Genomic DNA, 26,942 nt, shown 5'->3' with positions numbered 1-26,942 from the left:
TATATGGGTGTGGTTGAGCTAGCCCAGAGGGCATGATTGCAGGAGAACTGACTCTGCCTCCTGCAGATGTCATTGGGAGGTCTAAGCCGAGCAATGCTGGAAAGCCTACCCTGATGGTGCAATGACCAGCTCAGCTACCACCCAGGCTCAGATCAAGAGCTCTGAGTTGTCCCACCCCAATATATATACCATGTATAAACATTTGGGCTTGTAAAAGGGCTAGTCCTATTGATCCAAAGCAGCAAGATCTCCAATGCACAGGGTAACAACAGAATAATCAGGTGGAGACCCAGTGAATATTCAATATTGAATGGTTCACAGAAGCCAGAGATCTGGAACCAGATCAATTACTCATTGCAATGAACACATGAAAGTGAAGTTATGTGGACAGAGAGATATATTGTGGGACACACTGTATCATACTACAGCTTCCATGATGAGATGTTTTCTATGCTTGTGTGTGTGTGTGTGTGTGTGTGTGTGTGTGTGTGTGTGTGTGTGTATGTTACTTGGCATGTAGGTTGGAAGGACAAAGGGCAGATATGAAGGATGGGGATGAGCAGGATTTGGATGCATAATGTGAAATTCACAAGAATCAATAAAAAATTTGAAGGACATTATAAACAAAATACTTCAAGAACCATTTGGAGACATGAAACCTTCAATGTGCACAGTATGTAGGTGTGCAGCATGTACCGCTGAGCAGGAATCCTTATGTTACCTAAATTAGAAACCACAGCTAGCTTTCCTGAAAATGAGAAAATCAGAGCACATTGGATACTAGAGAATGACTGGAGGCACCCAAATTTACTAGGTAGCCCTGCAGAAAACAAATGAATAAACAACTAAATAAATACCCCTCACTCAACCTGAGCAATTAAAAAAAAAACACACACAAATCTGAGCTCTCATGAATTTAAAAAAAATAAAATCTGAAGTGTTTTCAAAAGATTTTATTGTTACTGTTTTCATCTGTGAAGAAGGAAGGGGGTATTGGCTGCATGTTTGTCTGTAAACCACACCCACGAAGCCAGTAGAGGGCATCAGATGCCTTGAAAATAGAGTTCCAGGCAGTTGTGTATCACCATGACAGTGCTTGGAATAGAATGATACTCAGCTGCTAAAGCAGCCAGTGCTTCTAACCAATGCACCATCTCTGCAGTCCTTCAAAAATATTTTATTTTATTTTATTTTATTTTATTTTATTTTATTTTATTTTATTTTATTTTATTTTTTTTTGGTTTTTCGAGACAGGGTTTCTCTTTAGAGCTCTGGCTGTCCTGGAGCTCACTTTGTAGACCAGGCTGGCCTCGAACTCAGAAATCCGCCTGCCTCTGCCTCCCGAGTGCTGGGATTAAAGGCGTGCGCCACCACGCCCGGCCAAAAATATTTTAAGGTAAAATTGGAATACACATAGTTTGAAAAAGAAATTCTTATAAGGATACCTTCTCTCATTTAGGAGCAATCGTTATTTGGAATGAATCCAAACTGAAATAACTAGATAGTAAGAAAATAGACACATTTACTAAGTGACTCTGAGAAACACTTTGAATCTTTAGATCACAACTATGTGGAATTTTGGCCCAGCAGGAAGGATTTTGCTGGTTTTGACCATCTGCATTGGACCAGCCCTAGCTCACCACCAAAGAGCTTTCATACTCAGTTACTGCTTCTGCAGCCTTGTAGCCCAGTTGCAGGTACTGAAGATGAGAGATTTTCTCTTTTGACCAAGAACAAAGATCTCCTCCACCATAAAGTTTAGTGTTTTAGTGTTTTCTTTTTAATATCTTTCGTTGTTTTGTTTGTTAGGAGGGGTAAGTCTGTGGACTCCATGGGTTCCATTAAAAAATTCATTGAATAGACACTGAATCCATTTTGTACTGTGTGCACTCATACACTAGAGCATGGCCCACATTCTTCAAGAAAATAGACTCTCCTTCTTTCAGTAGCTATTTAATGCCACTTCAGCTAGGGGTGGAAATTCACGAACTTTTGTCTGGCTTAATCTTGTGAAAGACTGTAATTCAGTCCCAACCATTGTGAGTTCATGTGCACAACTGTGTACTCATGTCTAATGTATAGCAAACACTGTATACAGACATCTATTCCTTCACAGGAGTAGGATGTTAAACATGAAGAGTATATAGCAGAGGATTTGGATAATAAGGAATAAGAGGTGGATTAGATATAAACACATGATATGAGTATAAATATTAAATATAAGTATTTAATAAATAAAATTGGTTTGAAAACATCTTACCACAAGAAGCACTCTCACCTTGGACTGTATTCCATTGCTTGAATGGTGGTAGCTAAGTTACTCAACACTCAGAATGTTGTTGAGACTAAAGAAGTTACTAAAGAGATTTTGAAGAGTATAGGCAGTCAGATGCAAAATAACTCAACAACATTATGCTGATATATATTTGATATTTACTTAATAAAGTATATTGTCTAAACTGTTTATAAAGCTGGGTGTGGTAGTAAATATCTATAATCCCAGCAATTGAGAGGTGGGAGCAAGAACATGAGGAATTCAAGGACAGCTTGAGCTACAGCAGATCTGGACTCAAAAAAAAAATAATCACTAATAAAAATTTTAAAATAAAAACTTATCCACTCACCATCAAAAGCTCAAGTTTAACTGAATCAGAATCACATATAAAAGAAATGTTTTGCCTCTGGAATTTTTAGTATTCTTCAAAATAAGCAAGCATATTGATATTCATCCAACTAATATGAGTTGACAGATGAACAAGTGTAATTACTAGTTATACTAAACATAGGTAGTATAAACATATTTATATACCTAGTTACATACAAGACACATTAGAGTGTGTCCTAAGTCCATGTTATCAACTAATATGTCCAAAACAAATTCAGGAACTGAATTCTATAATTAGAGTCCAACAAGTTCAAATTCCTCTTACTTTAATTAGAACATATTTTTACATGTATTTTCCATCATTCAATTTTTCATAATGTATGTGTGCATCTGTCATACTTAAAAACATATCTTAATATTAGAAATATATCTTAATTTCTTATTGCCTGGTTATTTATACCTCAGTAGAGTTCTTTAGATTTCTTCAAGTAAGAGACATTTTCTCACCTTCCTACTCAATGCACTCCTCACTTCCTTGTTTCTCAAGGTGTAGATTAGTGGATTGAGAGCAGGGGTGACCACACTGTACATGATGGCAATGATTCTGTCCTGATCTAAAGAGCTGCCTGAGGTGGGACGGATGTAGGTGAAGAGAACAGGCGCATAGAACAGAACAACTACCATGAAGTGAGAGGCACAAGTAGACAATGCTTTGTGGAGCATGCTGCAAGAATGGGTCTTGAGAAAAAGATAGGTGATGATGTAGAAATAGGAGAGAAATGTCAGAAAAAAGGGGACTGAGGCAATGGTACCTGTAACGGTATTAAGCAGCCAAAGGTTGAGCTCAGTGTTTCCACAGGCCAGCTCCAGTAATGGCTTAACATCACAGAAGAAATGATGAATATGATTGAGACCACAGAAGCTCAAACGAGATGTCATTACAGAATGAAGCAAGGCATGGAGAAAAGCAATGGTCCAGATGGTCACAGCCATAAGGATACAGACCTGCCAATTCATGATGACAGAATAGTGAAGTGGTCTGCAGATAGCCACAAAGCGGTCAAATGCCATCACTGCTAGCAGCAGGGATTCTGTGGTACCCAGGAAGTGGAAGAAATGAAGCTGAGTTATGCATCCCAAGAGGGAAATTGCTTTGTTTGTAGAGAGAAGGTTCTGCAGCATTTTTGGCACTGTTACAGTGGAGTAGGAGATATCTAGACATGCTAGGTTTCCCAGGAAGAAATACATAGGTGAGCGGAGTTTTGGGTCTAAGATGACGATCATCAGGATGGCTCCATTCCCAGTTATATTGACAAAGTAGATGGTGAAGAAAATACCAAAGAGAAAAGGCTGTGGTTCTTGTATGTCTCTCACTCCCAAAAGGATAAATTCTGTGACAGAGGTTTGATTCAACATCACCTAAAAAAATACAACATAGTTTGTAGAACACAACCAGGAATGAGGCCAATCTTTCCAGACTAGAATTTTCTTGCTTAGACAGGAGGAGGAAGGGGAGAAAGATGAGGAAGAGGAGAAAGATGAGGAAGAAGAGGAGGAGGAGGCAGCCTAGGAAGAAAAATCAATGCTTTGTGTAATCCAGCCTCAGATCCTGTGTAATATTTGATTGTTTAGATCTTGAACAGCCATGATATCTGACTTAACTATGTTTAAAATTTAGATTCATCATTAACACTTTCCGTCTCTAAGAGTTTGGTGCCATTTTGTCTAGACATCACGTTCTCTGGCTGTGAACATCGACATTTGAATAAAAATTTCATTTATCTCTAAATGCGTGATATGTTGCTTTTTAAAAGATTCTGTAATACAATACTTTATCTGGTGAGTATAATCATCAAATGAGAGTAACAGTCAAGAATAAAATAATTTCATCATAAAGTCTCTGAAGAAGTAGAAATGCCCTAAAATAACAGTAGTCACTTGTTCTTCGATTATTAATGCTGACAATACTACTTTATTAATCTCTTCCTGGCCCATATGCCCAGTAAAGTCAAGGGGCCCTATTTAATGAAAAGGCAGCGGGGAGCTCAAAATCACACACTCTTTGTCAATTTGAGATATTTTGAAAATCTCATTGCTGTAATAGATGATTGGCTTATTGTCTTAGTATATTTTGAGCCTGAACATTTTCTCAAACAAGAAATCAGGTGACATCTTCAGTGAAAAATATTGCTGTACATATCTCTTGTTTCCTTTTTCTTGAGATCCTTAAATACAGAACTACTTTCTGCGAGCTCAAGTTCCTTCCTTGTTTCACCAAAACAATGTCTTCTTAAGTATCTATGCCTTTGGTTTCTATAAATCCTACTTTTGTCTTATGACATATTTGAAATCATTTCACTTTGACAGAAATAAATCCACCCTTCAGCTATAAAGGTATGTTCCAAGTTGAACTCACTTTCACCACAGGTCCTTTAGCAAGTCCCTGGCACCTGTTGTATTATGACAAAGTAGTCTGTCTGTCTGCTTTATTCCAACTCTCTTCTATGTTACCATAGGTTGCAAGCTCTCCTTATTTTTTATTTTTTAATCTAACTTTACTTTTCATAATAAGAAACTCTGCCTTTTATGTGTTTTTTTTTTATTTAACCTTACTTTTCATAAGAAACTCTGACTTCTAGTAAGGAAATACATTCATATTTTTTTTTTTCTGAATTGACCTAAAAATATTTTATTCAGTGAATGACTTAGCTCTTTAGGAATTATAAATGAGCAGTTCACTATAAGACATGACTTAAAACTAAATCTGTACTGATCACTGCTATAAAAAATTCTTTTGGATATTTTATCAAGGACCCAGCAACATCTTTGGCTGTACTGGCAGTGGCAGATAGGATTGGTGAGGCAGCTTCTTTTCTGTTCCTTTTCATTAAATAGATGCCCTGTGTAGCTTTTACATCTTAGGAAAGACAAGCCAGGACATGTGAGACACTTGAAGTATTGGAGCACATGGGTAGACAGTAGGAACTAGAAGAAAGTCTGAAATGATAGACATACATAGCCACTTCCTAAAAGAAAGAAATGGTTGGAGTTGAGAGGAAGTTTATTTGACATGATCAGGTTGAAAGTAGGGAGTCTTTGAGAGCCCATGACACTTTTGGCTTTACTATCGGGATGATTTTTAGAATTAACCTCTACTCCACCTCCTCAAAAGACCATCTCCCAACAGAGTAACTTTCTTTGATAGCTAGGCACAGTATATTTAAAATCCTTACTACTTTTAAAAAATGCAAATAATCTTCCAAACACTGTCATTCTAGTTTTTCTAATCCACAAAATAGACTTGCATCAAGAATATATTTGAAAAAAAAAAACGAACCCAAAACCTCAAGGAACAATAAATCAAACAAGAGGTCAACATTCCCTGAGTTTTAGAGAACATTTTGTTTGCCACACTTCTTTCTGTGACATGATTTTTTTTCACTATTGTTTCAATATTTAGAGATTGCAGATTTGCTTTGGATAATGACTAAAGACCCAGGCATGTTGAATTGAGAATGAGGCATGATGGTAAAAATGAGAGAAAGAACTTGTTTTTATGACCTGTAATAGGGAGTTGGCCCATTATAAAATGGGAAAGTAAGTCTAAATCTTAGACACTCATTCTAATGCCAGGAAGAGGCAGATCACAACACAGAAAGTATGACCAACTTTCCAGCCTGCTTGTGTTTTCATTTTCTTACCTGACTGGACAGGTAAAAAGGCTCTGCTTCTCGTGATTATAAATAATAGAAAAATATATGAGGCAACAGTTTAGGGATCAGTCTACAAGGATGAGTTATTTGCACTGAATCCAACGGCATAAATTATTTGTCTTCAGAAATTTCTTTCTCACCTTCTGAAAAAATCTGCTGGCTCTAAAAATCATGAGACTCTAAAAATAAAAGTCCTGAGAGAGCTTGTCCCCTGGTGCTGAGAATTATTCTAAGAGTAAGCAAGGAACCGTCTTATGAAATCACCACTTTTCTGTTGTGTTTCCTATTGTATAATTATGATTAATCCTTAATAGAAAATAAAGGACAATCCAAGTCTCCATGGCCTAATAAGTTTTTTATTAGCAAAACTTCCCTTAATTTCTTCAGATAGAAGTGAAACTTCACTATCTGTTACTGAGGACTCCCTGGAAAAAATACCCTGAAATTTAAAGTGGATAGTTGGAGGTGAAAATCCAGCTCCCTTTCTGATGAAAATTGATCATGTCACACTGAGAGTATTGTATGGAAAATTGCTAACAAAGCAGAAATCAACAGTACTGAATTGTTCTAACTGTTGATTGACATAACTGTTCAACACTGTGCCCCACCCCACAAAAAGACTGATCACCAGTATTATTTTCATTTAATGTCTTTAATAATCTATATTAACTTGTTGATTATCAACTTGACAGACTGCATATTTTTAATATGTTCATCATGGAACACCATTGACTTTTTAAAAACTACAACTGGTCAGAAGATTAATGTTATTGAGATCTGATTATCTGCCAAAACAGTTTGCAAAAAATGAATGAAGTCCTTAAACTAAGTCCTTGCTTATAAGTATAGGACTTAGTTGGGTCCACTTAAAAACCTGGGTGTGGCTGCGTATCTGTGCAGTACTGGGGAAGGGGCAAAGACAAGACAATCTCTAGGACTTGCTGATTGTCAACCTACTGGTGTGGGGTTGTGGGGGAACTCCATGTTCAGTGAGACTTTTTTTATCAAGGGAATAATAGAAAGTGATAGAGTACGCACACACACACACACACACACACACACACACACACACACACACACTTATCTAAGTTAGGGTTAGTATAGCTATGATGAAATACTATGACCAAAAACAACTTAAGGGAAGGAAAGGGCTTATTTCAACAATTCATTCCATATCAAAAGTTCATCATCAAAAGCAGTGAGGCCATAAACTCAAGCAGGGTTTGAACCTGCAGAGTGATGCAGGAGCCAAAGAGGGGTGCTGCTTCCTTGCTTGTTCCTCATGTTTCCTCAACATGCTTTTACTTTTTTATTGGTTATTTTATTTATTTGCATTCCAAATGTCCCCCTTCCAGGTTCCCCCTGAAGACTCCCATTCCCCTTCACTTTTTCTCTAAGAGGGTGCTCCTCCATCTACCCATCCACTCCAACCTCACCACTCTAGCATCTCCCTAAGTTGGGACATCAAGCCTCCACAGGACCAAGAGCCTCTCATCTCATTGATGCCAGCTAAGATAATCCTCTGCTACATATGCAGCTGGAGTCATGGACCCATTCATGTATATTCTTCAGTTAGTGGTTTAGTCCCTGGGAGCTCTGAGGTGTTCAGTTAGTTGATTTTGTTGTTCTTCCTACAGGCTTGCAATCCCCTTCAGCTCCTTCAGTCCTTCCTTTAACTGTTCCATAGGGGTCCTTGGGCTCAGTCCGATGGTTGGCTGTATCTGCATATGTATTAGTCAGGTGTTGGCAGAGACTCTCAGGAGACAGCTATACTAGGCTCCTGTTAGCGAGCACTACTTGGCCCCGCCAGTTGTGCAAGCACCATTTGTTGAACATGCTGTCTTTTTTCCACTGGATGGTTTTAGCTCCCTTGTCAAAGATCAAGTGACCATAGGTGTGTGGGTTCATTTCTGGGTCTTCAATTCTATTCCATTTGTCTACTTGTCTGTCGCTACACCAGTACCATGCCGTTTTTATCACACTTGCTCTGTAGTAAAGCTTTAGGTCAGGCATGGTGATTCCACCAGAGGTTCTTTTATCCTTGAGAAGATTTTTTGCTATCCTAGGTTTTTTGTTATTCCAAATGAATTTGCAGATTGCCATTTCTAATTTATTGAAGAATTTAGTTGGAATTTTGATGGGGATTGCATTGAACTGTAGATTGCTTTTGGAAGAGAGCCATTTTTACTTTATTGATCCTGCCAATCCATGAGCATTGGAGATTTTTCCATCTTCTGAGATCTTCTTTAATTTCTTTCTTCAGAGACTTGAAGTTCACAAGGAGGAAAATTATGTTCTAGAGAAAGCAAGAAAGTAATCCTTCAACAAACCTAAAAGAAGACAGCCACAAGAACAGAATGCCAACTCTAACAACAAAAATAATCGGAAGCAAAAATTACTTTTCTTTAATATCTCTTAATATCAATGGACTCAATTCCCTCATAAAAAGACATAGACTAACAGACTGGCTAAACAAACAGGACTCAATATTTTGCTGCTTACAGGAAACCTATCTCAGGGAAAAAGACAGACACTACCTCAGAATGAAAGGCTGGAAAACAATTTTCCAAGCAAATGGTCTGAAGAAACAAGCTGGAGTTGCCATTATAATATCTAATAAAATCAAATTCCAACCCAAAGTTATCAAAAAAGACAAGGAGGGACACTTCATACTCATCAAAGTTAAAATCTTCCAAGAGGAACTCTCAATTTTGAATATCTATTCTCCAAATGCAAGGGCAGCCACATTCATAAAAGAAACTTTACTAAAGCTCAAAGCACACATTGCACCTCACACAATAATAGTGGGAGACTTCAACACACCACTTTCATCAATGGACAGATCGTGGAAACAGAAACTAAACAGGGACACAGTGAAACTAACAGAAGTTATGAAACAAATGGACTTAACAGATATCTACAGAACATTTTATCCTAAAACAAAAGGATATACTCAGCACCTCATGGTACCTTCTCCAAAATTGACCATATAATTGGTCACAAAACAGGCCTCAAAAGATACAAAAATATTGAAATTGTCCCACCATCCTATCAGATCTTTATGGACTAAGGCTGATCTTCAATAACAACATAAATAATAGAAAGCCAACATTCATGTGGAAACTGAACAACACTCTTCTCAATGATACCTTGGTCAAGGAAGGAATAAAGAAAGAAATTAAGGACTTTTTAGAGTTTAATGAAAATGAAGCCACAACATACCCAAACCTATGGGACACAGTGAAAGCATTTCTAAGAGAAAAACTCACAGCTCTGAGTGCCTCCAAAAAGAAACTAGACAGAGCACACACTAGCAGCTTGACAACACACCTAAAATCTCTAGAACAAAAGGAAGCAAATTCACCCAAGAGGATTAGATGGCAGGAAATAATCAAACTCAGGGGCGAAATCAACCAAGTGGAAACAAGGAGAACTATTCAAAGAATCAACCAAATGAGGAGCTGGTTCTTTGAGAAAATCAAAAGGATAGATAAACCCTTAGTCAGACTCACTACAGGGCACAGGGACAGTATCCTAATTAACAAAATCAGAAATGAAAAGGGAGAAATAACAACAGAGCCTAAAGAATTCCAATAAGCCATCAGATCCTTCTACAAAAGGCTATACTCAACAAAACTGGAAAACCTGGATGAAATGGAAAATTGTCTAGACAGATACCAAGTACCAAAGTTAAATCAGGATCAGGTTAATGATCTAAACAGTCCTATATCCCCTAAAGAAATAGAAGCAGTCATTAATAGTCTCCCAACCAAAAAAGCCTAGGACCAGATGGGTTTAGTGCAGAGTTCTATCAGACCTTCAAAGAAGATCTAATTCCAGTTCTTCACAAACTATTCCACAACATAGAAGTAGAAGGCACTCAACCCAACTCATTCTCTGAAGCCACAATTACTCTGTTTTCAAAACCGAGGAAAGACCCAACAAAGATAGAGAACTTCAGACCAGTTTCCCTTATGAATATCGATGCAAAATTACTCAATAAAATTCTCTCTAACAGAATCCAAGAACACATCAAAACAATCATCAATCCTGACCAAGTAGGTTTCATTCTAGGGATGCAGGGATGATTTAATATACGGAAACCCATCAACGTAATCCACTATATAAACAAATTCAAAGACAAAAACCACATGATCATCTCGTTAGAAATTATTTGACAAAATCCAACACCCATTCATGATAAAAAGACTTGGAAAGATCAATAACTCAAGACCCATACCTAAACATGGTAAAAGCAATCTACAGCAAACCAGTAGCCAACATCAAAGTAAATGGTGAGAAGCTAGAAGCAATTCCACTAAAATCAGGGACTAGACAAGGCTGACCACTTTCTCCCTACCTATTCAATATAGTACTTGAAGTCCTAGCCAGAGCAATTTGACAACTAAAGGAGATCAAGGGGATACAAATTGGAAAGGAAGAAGTCAAAATATCACTTTTTGCAGATGATATGATAGTATATATAAGTGACCCTAAAAATTCCACCAGAGAACTCCTAAACCTGATAAACAGCTTCAGTGAAGTAGCTGGATATAAAATTAACTCAAACAAGTCAATTGCCTTTCTCTAAACAAAGGATGAACAGGCTGAGAAAGAAATTAGGGAAACAACACCCTTCAAAATATTCACAAATAATATAAAATACCTTGAAGTGACTCTAACTAAGGAAGTAAAAAATCTGTATGATAAGAACACCAAGTCTTGGAGTTAATTTTTTATCTAGCTACTGCATTGAAGTTGTTTATCAGGTTTAGGAGTTATCTGGTGAAATTTCTGGGGTCAGTTATGTTGACTATCATATCATCTGCAAATAGTGATAATTTGATTTCTTCCTTTCCAAATGTATTCCTTTGATCTCTTTTTGTTGTCTAATTGCTCTGGCTAGGACATCAAGTACTCTATTGAATAGGTTGGAAAAGAGTGGGCAATCTTGTCTAGACCCTGATTGTAGTGGGATTGCTTCAAGTTTCTCTCCATTTAGTTTGATGTTGGCTACTGGTTGGCTGTATATTGCTTTTACTATGTTTAGGTATGGGCCTTGAATTCCTGATTTTTCTAAGACTTTTATCATGAACAGGTGTTGGATTTTGTCAAATGCTTTCTCAGCATCTAATGAGATGATCATATGGTTTTTGTCTGAGTTTGTTTATGTAGTGGATTACGTTGATGGATTTCTGTATATTAAACCATCTCTGCATCCTTGGGATGAAGCCTTCTTTACCATGATGGATGATTGCTTTGATGTGTCCTTGGATTTGGTTTGCAAGAATTTTATTGAGTACTTTTGCATGGATATTCATAAAGGAAATTGGTCTGAAGTTCTCTTTCTTTGTTGGGTCTTTATGTGGTTTTGGTATCAGAGTAAGTGTGGCTTCATAGAACAATTTGGGTAGAGTACCATTTTTTTTCTATTTTGTGAAATAATTTAAGGAGAATTGGAATTAGGTCTTCTTTGATGATCTGATAGAATTCTGGACTAAACCTATATGGTCCTGGGATTTTTTTGGTTGGGAGACTATTAATGACTGTTTATCTTTTTTTAGGGGATATGGGACTGTCAAGATTGTTACTTGGTATCTGTCTAGAAAATTGTCAATTTTGTCCAGATTTCACAGTTGTCTTGAATAGGCTTTTGTTGTAGGATCTGATGATGCTTTGGATTTCCTCAGTTTCTGTTTTTATCTCTCCCTTTTCATTTCTGATTTTGTTAATTAGGATACTGTCCCTGTGCCCTCTAGTTAGTCTGGCTAAGGGTTTATCTATCTTGTTGATTTTCTCAAAGAACCAGCTCTTGGTTTTGTTGATTCTTTGTATAGTTCTTTTAGTTTTTACTTGTTTGTCTTCAGCCCTGAGTTTATTTCCTGCCATCCACTCCTCTTGGGTGGATTTGCTCCCTTTTGTTCTATAGCTTTTAAGTGTGCTGTCAAGCTGCTAGTGTATGCTCTTTCTACTTTCTTTATGGAGGCACTGAGAGCTATGAGTTTTTCTCTTAGGACTGCTTTCATTGTGTCCTGTAAGCTTGGGTATAATGCAGCTTCATTTTCATTAAACACTAAAAAGTCTTTAATTTATTTCTTTATTTCTTCCTTGACCAAGGTATCATTGAGTAGAGTGTGGTTCAGCTTCCATATGTAAATGGGCTTTCTATTATTTATGTTGTTGTTGAAGATCAGCCTTTGTGGTGATCTGATAGGATGCATGGGATTATTTCAATATTTTTGTATCTGTTGAATCCTGTTTTGTGACCGATTATGTGGTCAATTTTGGAGGAGGTACCATGAGGCACTGAGAAGAAGGTATATCCTTTGGTTTTAGGACAAAATTTTCTTTAGATATCTGTTTGTTTTATAACTTCTGTTAGTTTCACTGTGTCCCTGTTTAGTATCTGTTTCTACGATCTGTCCATTGATGAGAGTGTGGAGTTGAAATCTCCCACTATTATTGTGTGTGGTGCAATCTGTCCTTTGAGCTTTAGTAAAGTTTCTTTTATGAATGTGGCTGCCCTTGCATTTGGACAATAGATGTTCAGAATTGAGAATTCATCTTGGTAGATTTTACTTTTGATGAGTATGAATTATCCCTCCTTATCTTTTGTGATAACTTTAGATTGAACGTCGATTTTATTCAGTATTAGAATGGCTACTCCAGCTTCTTTCTTTGAACACTTTGCTTGGAAAAATTTTTTCTAGGCATTTACTCTGAGGTAGTGTCTGTCTTTGTCACTGATGTGGGTTTCCTGTATGCAGCAAAATGTTGGACCTGTTTATGTAAGCAGTTTGTTAGTTTATGTCTTTTTATTGGGAAATTAAGTCCATTGATATTAAGATATATTAAGGAAAAGTAACTGTTGTTTCATGTTATTTTTGTTGTTAGAGTTGGAATTCTGTTCATGTGGCTATCTTCTTTTAGGCTTGTTGAAAGATTACTTTCTTGTTTTTTCTAGGGTGTAGTTTTCCTACTTGTGTTAGAGTTTTCCATTTACTATTGCTTGAATGGCTGGATTTGTGGAAAGATATTGTGTAAATTTTGTTTTGTCATGGAATGCCTTGGTTTCTCCATCTATGGTAATTGTGAATTTTGTTTGGTATAGTATCCTGGGCTAGCATATGTGTTTTCTTAGGGTTTTTATGACATCTGACCAGGATTTTCTGGCTTTCATAGTTTCTGGGGAGAAGTCTGGTGTAATTCTGATAGGTCTGCCTTTATGTTACTTGACCTTTTTCCCTTAGTGCTCCTAATATTCTTTAATTATTTTGTGCATTTGATGTTTTGATTATTATGTGACAGGAACAATTTCTTTTCTGGTCCAAACTATTTGTAGTTCTGTAGGCTTCTTGTATGTTCCTGGGTATCTCTTTCTTTAGGTTAGGGAAGTTTTCTTCTATAATTTTGCTGAAGATATTTACTGGCCCTTTAATTTGGGAATCTCCACTCTCTTCTATACCTATTATCCTGAGGTTTCGTCTTCTCATTGTGTCCTGGGTTTCCTGTATGCTTTGGGTTGTGATCTTTTTTAATTTTGCATTTTCATTGATTATTGTGTCTAAGGTTTTCTATGGTGTCTTCTGCACCTGACATTCTCTCTTCTATCTCTTGTATTCTGTTGGAGATGCTTGCATCTATTACTCCTGACTTCTTTCCTAGGTTTTCTATCTCCAGAATTTTCTCCTTTCATGATTTCTTTATTGTTTCTATTTCTACTTTTTATCCTAGATGATTTTGGTCAATACCTTGTCCTGTTTGGTTGTGTTTTCCTGCAGTTATTTAAGGAATTTTTGTGTTTCCTTTTTGAGGATTTCTTCCTGTTTACCTGTGTTCTTCTCTATTTCTTTAAGGGAGTTATATATGTCCTTCTTAAAGTCCTCCATCATCATCATGAGTAGTGACTTTAGATCCATATCTTGCTTTTCTGGTTTGAATGGTGTATTTAGAACTTGCTATGGTGGAAAAATTGGGTTCTGATGATGCCCAATTCTTGGTTTCTCTTTCTTCTGTTCTGACACTTGCCTCCTGCCATCTGATTATCTCAAGTGCTCCCTGCCTTCGCTATATCGGATTGGAGCCTGTCCTTCCTCTAATCCCGGTTGAGTCAGAACTCCTCAGAGTCCAGCCTTTTCTGTGATCCTGTGATTCTGGGATCCTGCGATCTTGAGATTCTGGGTGTGTCAGAGTTTCTGGAAGTCAAGCTACCTCTGAGAGCCTGAGATCCTGGTGTGACCATGCTCTTGGGATTTTTGGATCCTGGGATCCTGGGATCCCAAGATCCTAAGATCCTGAGTGTGCTAGAGTGCCTGGAAGTGGAGTCTCCCAGGGGATTGTCTGCTGAGTTTGTGGCCAAGATAGACTGGCACCGACCAGAAGGTGTCTTTTTAATTATTATTATTTTATTATTTTACATATTTACACTCCAGTTGTTCCTCCCCTCCCCCACAGTCCTCCTTCCAACAGTTTCTCATCCCTTTCCTCTTCCCCCTTGCCTTTGAGCGGGTGAGCCCTGCCACCAGACCTCCCAGTTCCCTGTGGCCTCAAGTCTTTTGAGGATTAAGCAAAACTTCTCCCCAGGCAGACCTCTAATATATTTGTTCCAGGGGCCTCTGACCAGCAAGTGGTGGCTCAGTCTCTGAGAGCTCTCTGGGGACTGATTTAGTTGAGACTATTGGTTTTCCTATGGAGTCTCTTTGCCCTTCAGGTTCTTCAATCCTTCTCCTAATTCAACCATGCGGGTCTCTGACTTCAGTCAAGTGATTGGGTATTCGTATTTGCTTCTGTCTCAGTCAGCTGGTAGGATCTTTCAGAGGACAGCCATGCCAGCCTCCCATTGGTCAGCACATCATAGTATCAGTAATAGTGTCAGGCCTTGGTGCCTGCTCCTCCCCCAGGCTGCCCCTCTCCCCAACCCTCTGAAATGGATCCCAAGTTGGGCCAGTCACTTGGCAGCCTTTCCTTCAGTCACTTCTCCATTTTTGTCCCTGCAGGTATTTTAGACAGAAACAATTCTGGGTCCGAAATTTTGCCTGTTGGTTAGTAATCCTGTCCCTTCACTTGAGGCTCTGTCTATCTACTGGAGGTGAACTCCCTTTCCCCAATGTTTGTCACTTTGGCTAAGGTCACCCTTATTGAGTCCTTAGTGTTTCTCACCTCCCAGGTCTCTGTTACTTTCTAGAGAGTCCTCCCACCTCCCCCTCCCCAAGGTTACTTATTACCATTCATTCTCTTGGCCATCTGGGCTTTTCTACTGTCCCTGTCCCATACCTGATCCTGTTCCTCTTTCCTCTTCCCCTCCCTTCTCCCACCCAGGTCCCTCCCCCCTTCTGACTTACATTATTATTTTCTTCCTCCTTCTTAGTGGGACTGACACATTCTCATTTGGGCCTTCAGTCTTTTAAAGAAAAACTTATCTCTTTTATATCCACTATTTCCTCTTTGGGAGCCACATCAATATGTATTCAGAAAAACAACAGAGTCAGTTAAAGCTAGAACAGAGCTAGTCAGATATCTCAGTGGGCAAAGACAGTTGCAAACAAACCTGACAAGCTGAGTTGAATCCGTTAGACCCATATGGTGGAAGAAGAGAATCAGCTCTTTAAACTTGCCCACTGACCTATACATGTTGTAGCTCATGTACACCCAAGTAAATATGTGTGTGTGTGTGCATGCAATAAATAATTTTAATAAAATATAGAAAACAAACACAACCATTGTTGTGTGAGCAATCTCTTTAAATAAGGAAAAGAAGGATATTAAAGTTATATTTGTATACTCTTGTAAACACAGTAGATAAAAAAAACCTAGGTATCTGTCTATAGAAGAATGAATCAAGAAATGTTATGTAACATACACACACACACACACACACACACACACAAACATACATAAATATATTTGGTTATAAGAAGAACAAAGTTATGTTGTTGTCATGGAAACCTAGCAATTAGCAATAAACTCACTAAATCAATTAAGACAGTGCCAATTGTGGTTCCTAGATTATTTATATTTTATAATGACACAGGAAATCATGTATGTATATATGACAAGAAATAAAAGGAAAACTATCTGACTCTAGAATCTAGAGGATCCAGGAAGAATAATGGATGAGGGCACAGGGAATTAGTAATAGAAACATATGAATGTAAAGGGTGGAAGAAGTTTAATGTCTATCACCTACTTATATAAATGTCCCTATGTAGCCTAATACCATGTCCAGTGAATAAATTCCATTGTGAAAGAATGTAAAGAAAATATGTATGGGTTAAAGAGAGCTACAAATTAGATCCCAGTGTGGTTGATTAAGTCATTAAATACAAAGATAACTTGCAGTAACTTTGACTTTAACATAGCAAATGTAAAATTGTTCATATAACAAATGTAAAAGTTACAACATTTCGACGACTAAGAGAAAATAAACATGAAGGGTCCTATGCTAAAAATACTACTAAAACTTCAAGATGGTGTCTACAAAGCAGTAGCCAAGCTGGAGGCTTAGCTTATGTATCTTATAGGGCAGGTGCCCATGTAGCTTGTGAGAAATAGAGGAGCACAAATGTGAGGAAAAGAAACTTGTTTATTTTCATACCTGTTCTGCTCAGTACCAGGGGATGGGCCCCCTTGGGATTTATGTCTCCAGATTTGTCTCATTAAAACACCAAGGGAATTGTTGGTGGCACAGAGGATTCTGGAGATGAAATGTAGGCCAGAACAACAACATGAGCTGTCACTTCCAATATTTTACAACCTCTCAATTTGTGTACATAAACCTGAGAATTTTTGTCATTTGTGCTGTGAACAATCAGCCAGGTAAGAGAATGAATTAGGTGTAAACTTGGAAATTTCCTGTATTTTCTGTTCTCTATGGGATGATCTGTCAGTTTGCAACATTAAACATCAATACTCAGGTCCAGAGTTGGTTCTCTGCCTTGAAATGGACTCTTCATTATGTTTCAGTATTGTGAAGACTGTTTGTTTTCTGTATTATGTTACCATAACTCACCTCAATTAATCATCATGGTTACTTAAACATTCTGTAAAGCCAACGTGAAATCCCCAAATATTGAAAGTGCTGAACAGAATCAGTAGTATTGACCATTTCAATTGCTATTTTTCTTTAGCATTTTGGTCGATATGTATGATATATATCTTTAAAACTACTTTGTTTTCTAGCCCAAAGATTCATAAATTAACTGGCTCAAAGGAGTTGAACTTTTCAAAAGAACATTTGTTGTGTTTATAAACAGAGAAAATGTGCATGATTATTAAACAAAATGCCCTGAGTTCTTTGAAGGCAACCCTTCACAGAAAGACCCTCTGATGATATCATTTCTCAGACTGTGTTCCAGGTATAAAGCTTAGAATTCTTCAAAACCCTTACAAGCTTTCTACAGTTCATTAACTTTTCATTTTTTAGATGGACAAATTGTTTTCTTCACCTGGTAATGTCTCACACCTTGAGTATTTCCTCCTTTGTAGGCAATCTCCTTGGTGTCTCCCTTTGTCTAACTCCAGTGCAGCTTGGGGAGTTCTCTCTATCTGTCCCACCAACACAGGCTCTCCACACACTAATTCTTATTCTTCTTTTATGTACACAGAATGAGTCCAGCTCACCTTAAATGAAAGGAATCAGAAATACTACTTATCATAGCTATGTCTGCTCCTACCAGTGTATCTCAAGAATGTAATTCAGGTACTTTCCTATATTGTGAGGACAAAAGCAATTTTAACAGTTACCTTGATTTTTATAAGTTCTGACTCTACAATTAAATAGGAAATCTTTTCCAATCTATTCCTCAAAAGCTTTAATATTCATAAAAACAATTCAGTTTTGTTTTATGTAAATAAAATAAATTATTCATTTCTTTAGGTGAAAAACGAGTCTTCATTTCATAGGAAGGAATGTCAGGAATTAATTTCATAGAGAGGAAACTCTTAAAATAGGGAGAGCTGAACCACCCTGGAAACTTTAGAATAGGATGATGTAAGGCAGCCTGACTTTGGGGAAGTTAAAACACAAGAGAATTATTTACCATGGTCCCATTAGTGCTGCTAGTGGAGAGGCAAGTAAACCTCCTCAATATTTGAAGAATGAGTTTAAATAGTTAACAGAGAGTCAAAATTTCAAAGACACTAATGCCATAGGTTTTTATAGTTCCTTTTGATGAACTGAGGGAAGAGACTGTCAGGCACACCCAGACCACATATTCTTATTCATATATTCTGAGCCCTAGAAAAGGCTTTCTTTAGTTTAAGAATATCCAGGAGGATAGAAATTTCATAAAGTATAAATTATAATGCAAAAAGAGCCTTGGGTCAGCATGGTATTATAACTATAACCCCATCACTCAAGAAACTGAGGGAGGGGCTAGAGAGATAGCTTAGCAGTTAAGAACACTGACTGCTTTTCCCAAGGTCATGAGTTGAATTCCCAGCAACCACATTATGGTTCACAACCATCTGCAATGAAATCTTCTGCCCCCTTCTGGTGTGTCTGAAGAGAGCAACAATATTCTCACATAAAATAAATGAATAAATGAATAAATCTTAAAAAAAAAAAAAACCAACCGAGTGAGGAGACAGAATCATGGTGGGCACAATTTGAGAGTGTCAAAGAACATCTTTGGGTTCTATTTCTAAAGCGGTCAATGGTTCAGATTATTGAAAGACATTAAGCCCATTATTTTCTAGGAAACTGAAAATGTTATACACATATCTGGTTAGACACTTGAGATTAATATGGTCATGTTTCTTATCTCATCTGGGTCAAGAATGAATAAAAAACAAATCAGTGCAAAGATGTTTGTATACCTTATACTTTCTTAAATTGAGGTGGAGTTGCTATGTTATGATAAGTTGTCTATTCTTTCTAGTAACTCTGTGATTGAAACAAATTTGTCCCTGCCTACTGTCTTCACATTAAAACCCTTCAAGAGTATGTTTACCTTTCAGAGTCTGTCTGCCTAGTAAGATATTTTAAAACCTGTTCACTGTTAGAGACAATTAATGAAATGAAAAGAAAGCTGGATTACTATGTAAATACTTATAGCTAGAAAAAAATGGTAGGATGGTACCTGTTCTGCACCTCCAATAAAAGACATTAATAATGAAAACTATAATAAATTAGAAATGTTTGAATAGGAATACACAACAGAAATTTAGGCTTCATATTTTTATGGTCTGATAGGCAAATATATAAGATATTCACAAGAACTTTACAGGGTTATAGAAACTACTCTCATGAACTGTGTTTCAGTTGGCATGAGATTATTGCCTAGTAAGACTTATGGACAAGAGTGTTAGTATTCCACAAACTGTCCTATCTTTTCTTTTTAAGTGTTATTGAATCACACATTTATCACTGAATTTCTCCTCTTGGGGGTGACAGACATTCAAGAATTAAACCCTATTCTCTTTGTCACGGTCCTTGCCATGTACTTTGTCAATGTGGCTGGGAATGGAGCCATCCTGATGATCGTCATTTCAGATCCAAGACTCCACTTGCCTATGTATTTCTTCCTGGGAAACCTAGCATGCCTAGACATCTGCTTCTCCACTGTAACAGTGCCAAAGATGTTAGAGAACTTCTTCTCTACAAGCAAAGCAATTTCCTTCTTGGGATGCATAACTCAACTTCATTTCTTCCACTTCCTGGGTAGCACAGAAGCCCTGCTGCTGACAGTCATGGCATTTGACCGTTTTGTGGCTATCTGCAGACCACTCCACTACCCTGCCATTATGAACAGTCAGGTCTGCATCCAGGTGGCTATCTCCATCTGGGCCATTCCTTTTCTTCATGCTTTAGTTCACTCTATATTGACATCTCAATTGAACTTTTGTGATTCCAACCACATCCATCATTTCTTCTGTGATGTTAAACCATTATTGGAGCTGGCCTGTGGAAACACTGAACTCAACAGGTGGCTGCTAAATACTCTCACAGGGACAGTTGCCATTGGCCTCTTCTTTCTGACTTTTCTCTCTTATTTCTACATTGTCACCTATCTCTTTCTGAAGACTCGTTCCTGCAGCATGCTGCACAAAGCACTGTCCACCTGTGCCTCTCACTTCATGGTTGTCATGATTTTCTATGCTCCTGTTCTCTTTATTTATATCAATCCTGATTCAGGGAGCTCCCTGGAAAAGGACAGGATCATTGCTGTCATGTACACTGTGGTCACCCCTGCACTCAACCCACTTATCTATACTCTGAGGAACAAGGAAGTGAGAGGTGCTCTGAATAGAAAAATCAGAATATTACTTTGACTTGAAGAAATCCAGTAAGTTATTCTGAAATATTAAAACACAAGCAACTAATGTGAATACTGACATGTGAAACTTTTGATTCTGCAATTGTTTATGATATGTATAACAAAGATGACCAGGTAAGAGAATAAATATATGAGAAAATGTTGCCCAATTGTATTTGAAATTCCAATATATAAATAAGATGGAAATTGGAACAAACAAGGTGCTTCCTATAAAATGCCAACGCTGAATTTGGGAGAAAAGCATTGATGAATCCAACTTGGTATCCTTTCAAATATCTTTATATGTAAAATGAAGTATATAAATTGCTGGGAGTAGATAAAAGGAACTTGTCTTCCATACTGCCATTTTGACTTTAGACTTTATTTTACCTAACCTGACCAATTCCCTTTTTTTATTAGATATTTTCTTTATATACATTTCAAATGTTATTCCAAAAGTTCCCTATACCCTCCCTCCGCCCTGCTCCCTTACCCACCCACTCCCTCTTCTTGGCCCTGGCATTCCCCTGTACTGGGGCATACCAATTCCCTTTTTAAGCAACATAGTTCCAGAAACATACTTGTTACCAACACCCCTGTATGCAATAATAATTATCCAAAATATAAAGGCTCTAACAACATTTAAAGAACAAACTTGATTGATTGGGGAAAAACCCACTTACATTCAATATCAGCTGACAATGATGGAACACTTTGTGTAGTCCCTAATTCCTGTGTTCTGACTGGTTTAAATGATAACTGTAATAAACTTGGTTCATCTGCTTGCAAGTTTTTTGGTTTTTTTTTAGTCCTAAATAAATATTTTTATTCTTTTTTTAAAAATATTTTTTATTACGTATTTTCCTCAATTACATTTCCAATTCTATCCCAAAAGTCCCCCATACTCTCCCCCCCACTTCCCTACCCACCCATTCCCATTTTTTTGGCCCTGGCGTTCCCCTGTACTGGGGCATATAAAGTTTGCGTGTCCAATGGGCCTCTCTTTCCAGTGATGGCCGACTAGGCCATCTTTCGATACATATGCAGCTAGAGTCAAGAGCTCCGGGGTACTGGTTAGTTCATAATGTTGTTCCACCTATAGGGTTGCAGATCCCTTTAGCTCCTTGGGTACTTTCTCTAGCTCCTCCATTGGGAGCCCTGTGATACATCCAATAGCTGACTGTGAGCATCCACTTCTGTGTTTGCTAAGCCCCGGCATAGTCTCACAAGAGACAGCTATATCTGGGTCCTTTCAGCAAAATCTGGGGCTGCCACAAGAAACAAGGCTCCTGAATTCTTTTTAGTGACCATGATCTCTCAGCGACTCTGCTTATGTGATGGGATTGATAAAAGGTTTTAACCATCTCATTAGCCCACTGGTATATTCTCTTCTCTTCCTCATAGCACAGAATGGATGAAATATAAGAAAATATGACTGAATTACCCATGTTTTGAACAGATGGATATTAATCAGTACACTTATCTATAAGGCCAGTTAGTTTCAAATTTCATAATGTGATCAATAAAATCCCTTTAAGAGGCAGAACTGAGAATGCAATCCAATATCTGAAACATGCCATGTTTACAACTGACCAATCAATCTCTCTAGGTTTTCTTCTACAGTGTTTAGTTTTTGTTTTTCTTTTTTCTTTTTTGAGACAGGGCTTATTGAAAATTTCTAGGGTGTCCTGGGACTGATTGTTGTATAGGAAGGCCTTGAATGTGCTGGTTTCCTGGTCAGTCTCTCAAGTGGCTGGGGGCACAGCCCTTGCATTGTCACAATCTATGATCAAAGAAATTAGGATTCTTGGGATTAGATAAATCCAACTGAATAGATAGTCAAAAGCCATTATTTTTACCGCTCCAAACTCCACAGACTTTTCTTTGGAGGTCTTTGGATTTTCCACTCACTAAATGATTGCTGTGAAAATAAGGATGAGTCAAATTTACTGTGATGTGGCTTATGTGCATAGATTAAGCTACATATGGTTGGAAGCACAGACTATGCTGTAGAGGGAAGCTGAATGTAGACTGGTAACATACGATCAACCAGGAGAAAGAGCCCCTGTGTGGTCTGCTGGGGGTGGGGGAAATCCCCAGTGTGGGGTGTTTCTTAGTTCTTGTCAGTTCTTGAGGCAGCAGAGGAGGAAGAGTGTAGGTGGAGGATAAGATTTTGTCTTACTGAGTTTCTGGGCTAAGACCTTGTCTTATGAGAAATTTCAGGTTGCTGTATAATAAAAAGTTTACTTATCTAAGTCTAAGTTACTATGCTATAGTAGGTAACCTGCCTTCTGTGATCCTCTGAGGCCAGAAACTGCAATCTCTGGCACTTAGCACCTCATCCTAAAACAGCAGGAAATTAGGTAAAGGATTAATTGCTAGAGTCTTTCCCCTATTGTCCAGAAGCCTCTTGCAGGATAGGGGGGACTTAGGAGCAATAAACTTGTACCAGGAGAAGAGAGTAACACTCGCAGAAGGAAAAACTTTTACATAAGCAAATATGCATAATCTCACATAAATTCTATTCAGTTTCATTCATGCTTATTTATTCATTTTCATTCAGAACCCAACTTGCATGCATTCTCACAATTACACACTTATATACACATCCATACTTACATATACGTACGGAGCAAAAGACCAAGCACTGGTGCAGAAAGAACTCACTCATTCTGGATGAGAATTGTGCTCCAATCTTTATTACATAGAGAAAGGTTTTTACCTTTTTAATGCTAAATGGATTAAACCCATGTTTGTAAGAAAAAAAGCTTTGTTTCTTTTAAGACTAAACCTGCCTTGTCCTTACCATAGGACAAGGTTCTGTCTCATGGCAAGGAGAAGCCTGCCTGTTCCTTCTGTTCTCTGTGAGATCTTCTTTTTTCCTCTTTCCCTCTGCATTTTGCACATTGCTCTCTTAGTATTTTATGTTATCTATAATTTCTAAGTTACTTCACTCTGCATTCTCCTTCTAATCTAAAAAGTGTTCTTACTAAAAACTTCTCCTCAGCTCAGTTCTTCTCACCTCCCTTCCTCTCACCCTAGTCCCTCAGTTCTGACTCTTCTCTTTGTCCACAGCTCTTAAACATCCTTCAGAATACATGATCACGTGTTAAAAAATTCGTCAAAATTTCATACAGAAAATCAAATCATAAATTGAAATAGAAGTTTACAACAGAGAATGTTTACATGCATATCCATTAGTAGTAATTATCTAGCTAATCATCTATCACTTGTCTCAGCTCCACAGGTTCACTGAAGGTTTAAAACCATAACTAAGTTATTAGTGAAGTGTTGTATAGATAAACCCAGTTGATATTTTAATCATTTGTCCTAACACCTATAATAAATCATTAGTTCCCTTTTAATGACCTTTGGTTAATTGTCTTACAACCTCTTAGTATGTGCTCTGGGTAGGAGAAAGCCTGGTTACCATCTAAGAGCAATTAACTGGTGACACTTGGGGGACTGACAGAGTTCTCATTGCAGCTCTGACTATCAGAAAAGGACCTAATAGCAGTCCCATTAATAAAAGAGCTTAATAATCACAGATATAATTTTAGGATCATCACTAAGACTTAAGTCATCTATTTGTCTATATAGCATCACTACAAGATAGTACATCTTCGTGGATCTGCAGAGATCTGCTCCAGAGGGGTGTGCTCCAACTTAGTGATTGTTATATATGTTTAATAATGACAGGAAAAGCATATTAATAGCAAGAATCTTTCCTACAATAAGTCCCTCACAGCCTTACTTAATGAGGGCTCACCTGTTACAGATTATATAATAATCTGAGGCAGGCCACTTCAGGATGATCACCTGCTAGTTATTAGCTTGTCCCATTATGGCTCCCGACAGTGGTCCTGTTAGTGGGGTGTGATGTTGATGACGAACAAGGCACTAAGTGACTCTGAATTACCTAGTGATGCCTGTAAGACTTCTCAAGATGAACCATCACAAGTCCATCCCTTGTGAGTTTGACACAAAACATGCATTTTAAGCCACAATATTACACCATAGCCTCTGAAAACACACACTCATATAGTAATGCAAATGCATTACTTTGAGGCCTTTGAGTGAATCACAATCCAGGTTGATGCAGCCTGCACTGCTATGACTATGTGGTTTTTCAAGGAATGTCACTCTCTTGGAAGCTGTGAAAATTTTGCAAGGTAGAATATAGCTTCCTTTCTCAACCCCTTTTGCTCTTTGTGGGCCATAAAGGAAAAACCTCTTCCATCACTCTTCTGATATGCTTTTTGGCTGAAATGACAGAACCAAAAAAAATAAAATAAAATAAATAAATAAAATAAATAAAAATGCCCTGAACCTTCAGAAACTGGGAGCCAATTCAAATTATTCTTCTTTTTCCTTTTCTTCCTCTTTTTAATTTTTTTCAATTTTTATTAGATATTTTCTTCATTTACATTTTAAATGCTATCCCAAAAGTCCCCTATACTCTCCCCCTGCCCTGCTCTCCTACCCACCCAGTTCTACTTCTTGGCCTTGGCATTCCCCTGTACTGGGGCATATAAAGTCTGCAAGGCCAAGGGGCCTCTCTTCCCATTGATGGACAACGAACTCATCTGCTGGTACATATGCAGCTGGAGACACAAGCTCTGGGGGTACTGGTTAGTTAATATTGTTGTTCCACCTATAGGATTGCAGACCCCTTCAGCTCCTTGGGTACTTTCTCTAGCTCCACCATTGGGGGCCCTGTGTTCCATCCAATAGATGACTATGAGCATCCACTTCTGTATTTGCCAGGCACTGGCAGAGAGTCACAAGAGAAAGCTATATCAGAGTCCTGTCAGCAAAGTCTTTCTGGCATATGCAATAGAATCTGGGTTTGGTGGTTGTATATAGGATGGGTCCCTGGGTGGGTCTGTCTCTGGACTGTCTTTCCTTCTGTCTTAGCTCCAAACTTTGTCTCTATAACTCCTTTCATGGGTATTTTGTTCCCCATTATAAGAAGGAGCGAAGTATCCACACTTTGGTCTTCCTTCTTGAGTTTCATGAGTTTAGCAAATTGTGACTTCTAAGTTTCTGGGTTAATAACTGCTTATCAGTGAGTGCTTACCATGTGTGTTCTTTTGTGATTGGGATACCTCACTCAGGATGACATCCTCCAGATGCATCCATTTGCCTAAGATTTTCATGAATTCATTGTTTTCAAATGCTAAGTAGTACTCCACTGTGTAAATGTACCACATTTTCTGTATCCATTCCTCTGTTGAGGGACATGTGGGTTTTTTCAGCTTCTGACTGTTATAAATAAGACTGCTATGAACATAGTGAAGCATGTGTCCTTATTACAAGTTGGAACATCTTCAGGGGATATGCCCAGGAGAGGAATTGCTGGGTCTTCCAGTAGAACTATGTCCAATTTTCTGAGGAACCACCAGACTGATTTCCAGAGTGGTTGTACAAGCTTGCAATCCCACCAACAATGGAGGAGTGTCGCTCTTTCTCCACATCCTCACCAGCATCTTAGCCATTCTGACTGGTATGAGGTGGAATCTCAGGGTTGTTTTGATTTGCATTTTCCTGATGATTAAGGATAGTGAACACTTATTCAGGTGCTTCTCAGCCATTCCGTATTCCTCAGGTGAGAATTCTTTGTTTAGCTCTGTACCACATTTTTAATAGGGTTATTTGACTTTCTGGAGTCCACCTTCTTGAGTTTTATATATATATTGGATATTAGTCCCCTATCTGATTTAGGATAGGTAAAGGTCCTTTCCCAATCTGTTGGTGGCCTTTTTGTCTTATTGACAGTGTCTTTTGCCTTAAAGAAGCTTTGCAATTTTATGAGGTCCCATTTGTCGATTCTTGATCTTACAGTACAAGCCATTGCTGTTCTGTTCAGGAATTTTTCCCCTGTGGCCATATCTTCAAGGCTTTCCCCCAGTTTCTCTTCTATAAGTTTTAGTGTCTCTGGTTTTATGTGGAGTTCCTTGATCCACTTACACTTCACCTTAGTACAAGGAGATAAGAATGGATCAATTTGCATTCTTCTACATGATAACCTCCAGTTGTGCCAGCACCATTTGTTGAAAATGCTGTCTTTTTTTCACTGGATGGTTTTAGCTTCCTTGTCAAAGATCAAGTGACCATAGGTGTGTGGGTTCATTTCTGGGTCTTCAATTCTTCTCCATTGATCTACCTGCCTGTCGCAGTATCAGTACCATGAAGTTTTACCACAATTGCTCTGTAGTACAGATTGAAGTCAGGCATGGTGATTCCCCCAGAGGTTCTTTTATTGTTGAGAATAGTTTTTGCTATCCTAGTTTTTTTATTATTCCAGATGAATTTGCAAATTGCCCTTTCTAACTCAGTGACAATTTGAATTGGAATTTTGATGGGGAT

The 26,942-nt window shown here is 37.9% G+C and overlaps 2 protein-coding genes across 2 annotated transcripts; one reads left to right on the top strand and one right to left on the bottom strand.

Annotated features, from left to right (window-relative positions):
- Positions 1-3,079: 3,079 nt before the first annotated feature.
- On the bottom strand, positions 3,080-4,021 carry LOC110284281 (olfactory receptor 12D2-like). The gene has a single exon (XM_021150002.1). The coding sequence runs from the start codon at positions 4,019-4,021 to the stop codon at positions 3,080-3,082; it is 942 nt and encodes a 313-aa protein (XP_021005661.1).
- Positions 4,022-19,668: 15,647 nt separating this feature from the next.
- Positions 19,669-20,589, top strand: LOC110312233 (olfactory receptor 12D1-like). The gene has a single exon (XM_021185776.2). It carries the CDS (start codon positions 19,756-19,758, stop codon positions 20,587-20,589), a length of 834 nt encoding a protein of 277 aa, XP_021041435.2. The 5' UTR covers positions 19,669-19,755.
- Positions 20,590-26,942: the final 6,353 nt, after the last annotated feature.

The sequence above is a fragment of the Mus caroli genome, unplaced genomic scaffold, assembly GCF_978045245.1.
Source record: "Mus caroli unplaced genomic scaffold, Mus_caroli_1 scaffold_18, whole genome shotgun sequence".
In the NCBI taxonomy this organism is placed as follows: Eukaryota; Metazoa; Chordata; class Mammalia; order Rodentia; family Muridae; genus Mus; species Mus caroli.
Note: the sequence above shows the minus strand (reverse complement) of the source record. Positions and strands in the feature narration are given on the sequence as shown.

Excerpts from the sequence above, each read along its gene's own strand:
- LOC110284281 (XM_021150002.1), bottom strand. The coding sequence starts at position 4,021 with ATGTTGAATCAAACCTCTGTCACAGAATTTATCCTTTTGGGAGTGAGA.
- LOC110312233 (XM_021185776.2), top strand. The coding sequence starts at position 19,756 with ATGTACTTTGTCAATGTGGCTGGGAATGGAGCCATCCTGATGATCGTC.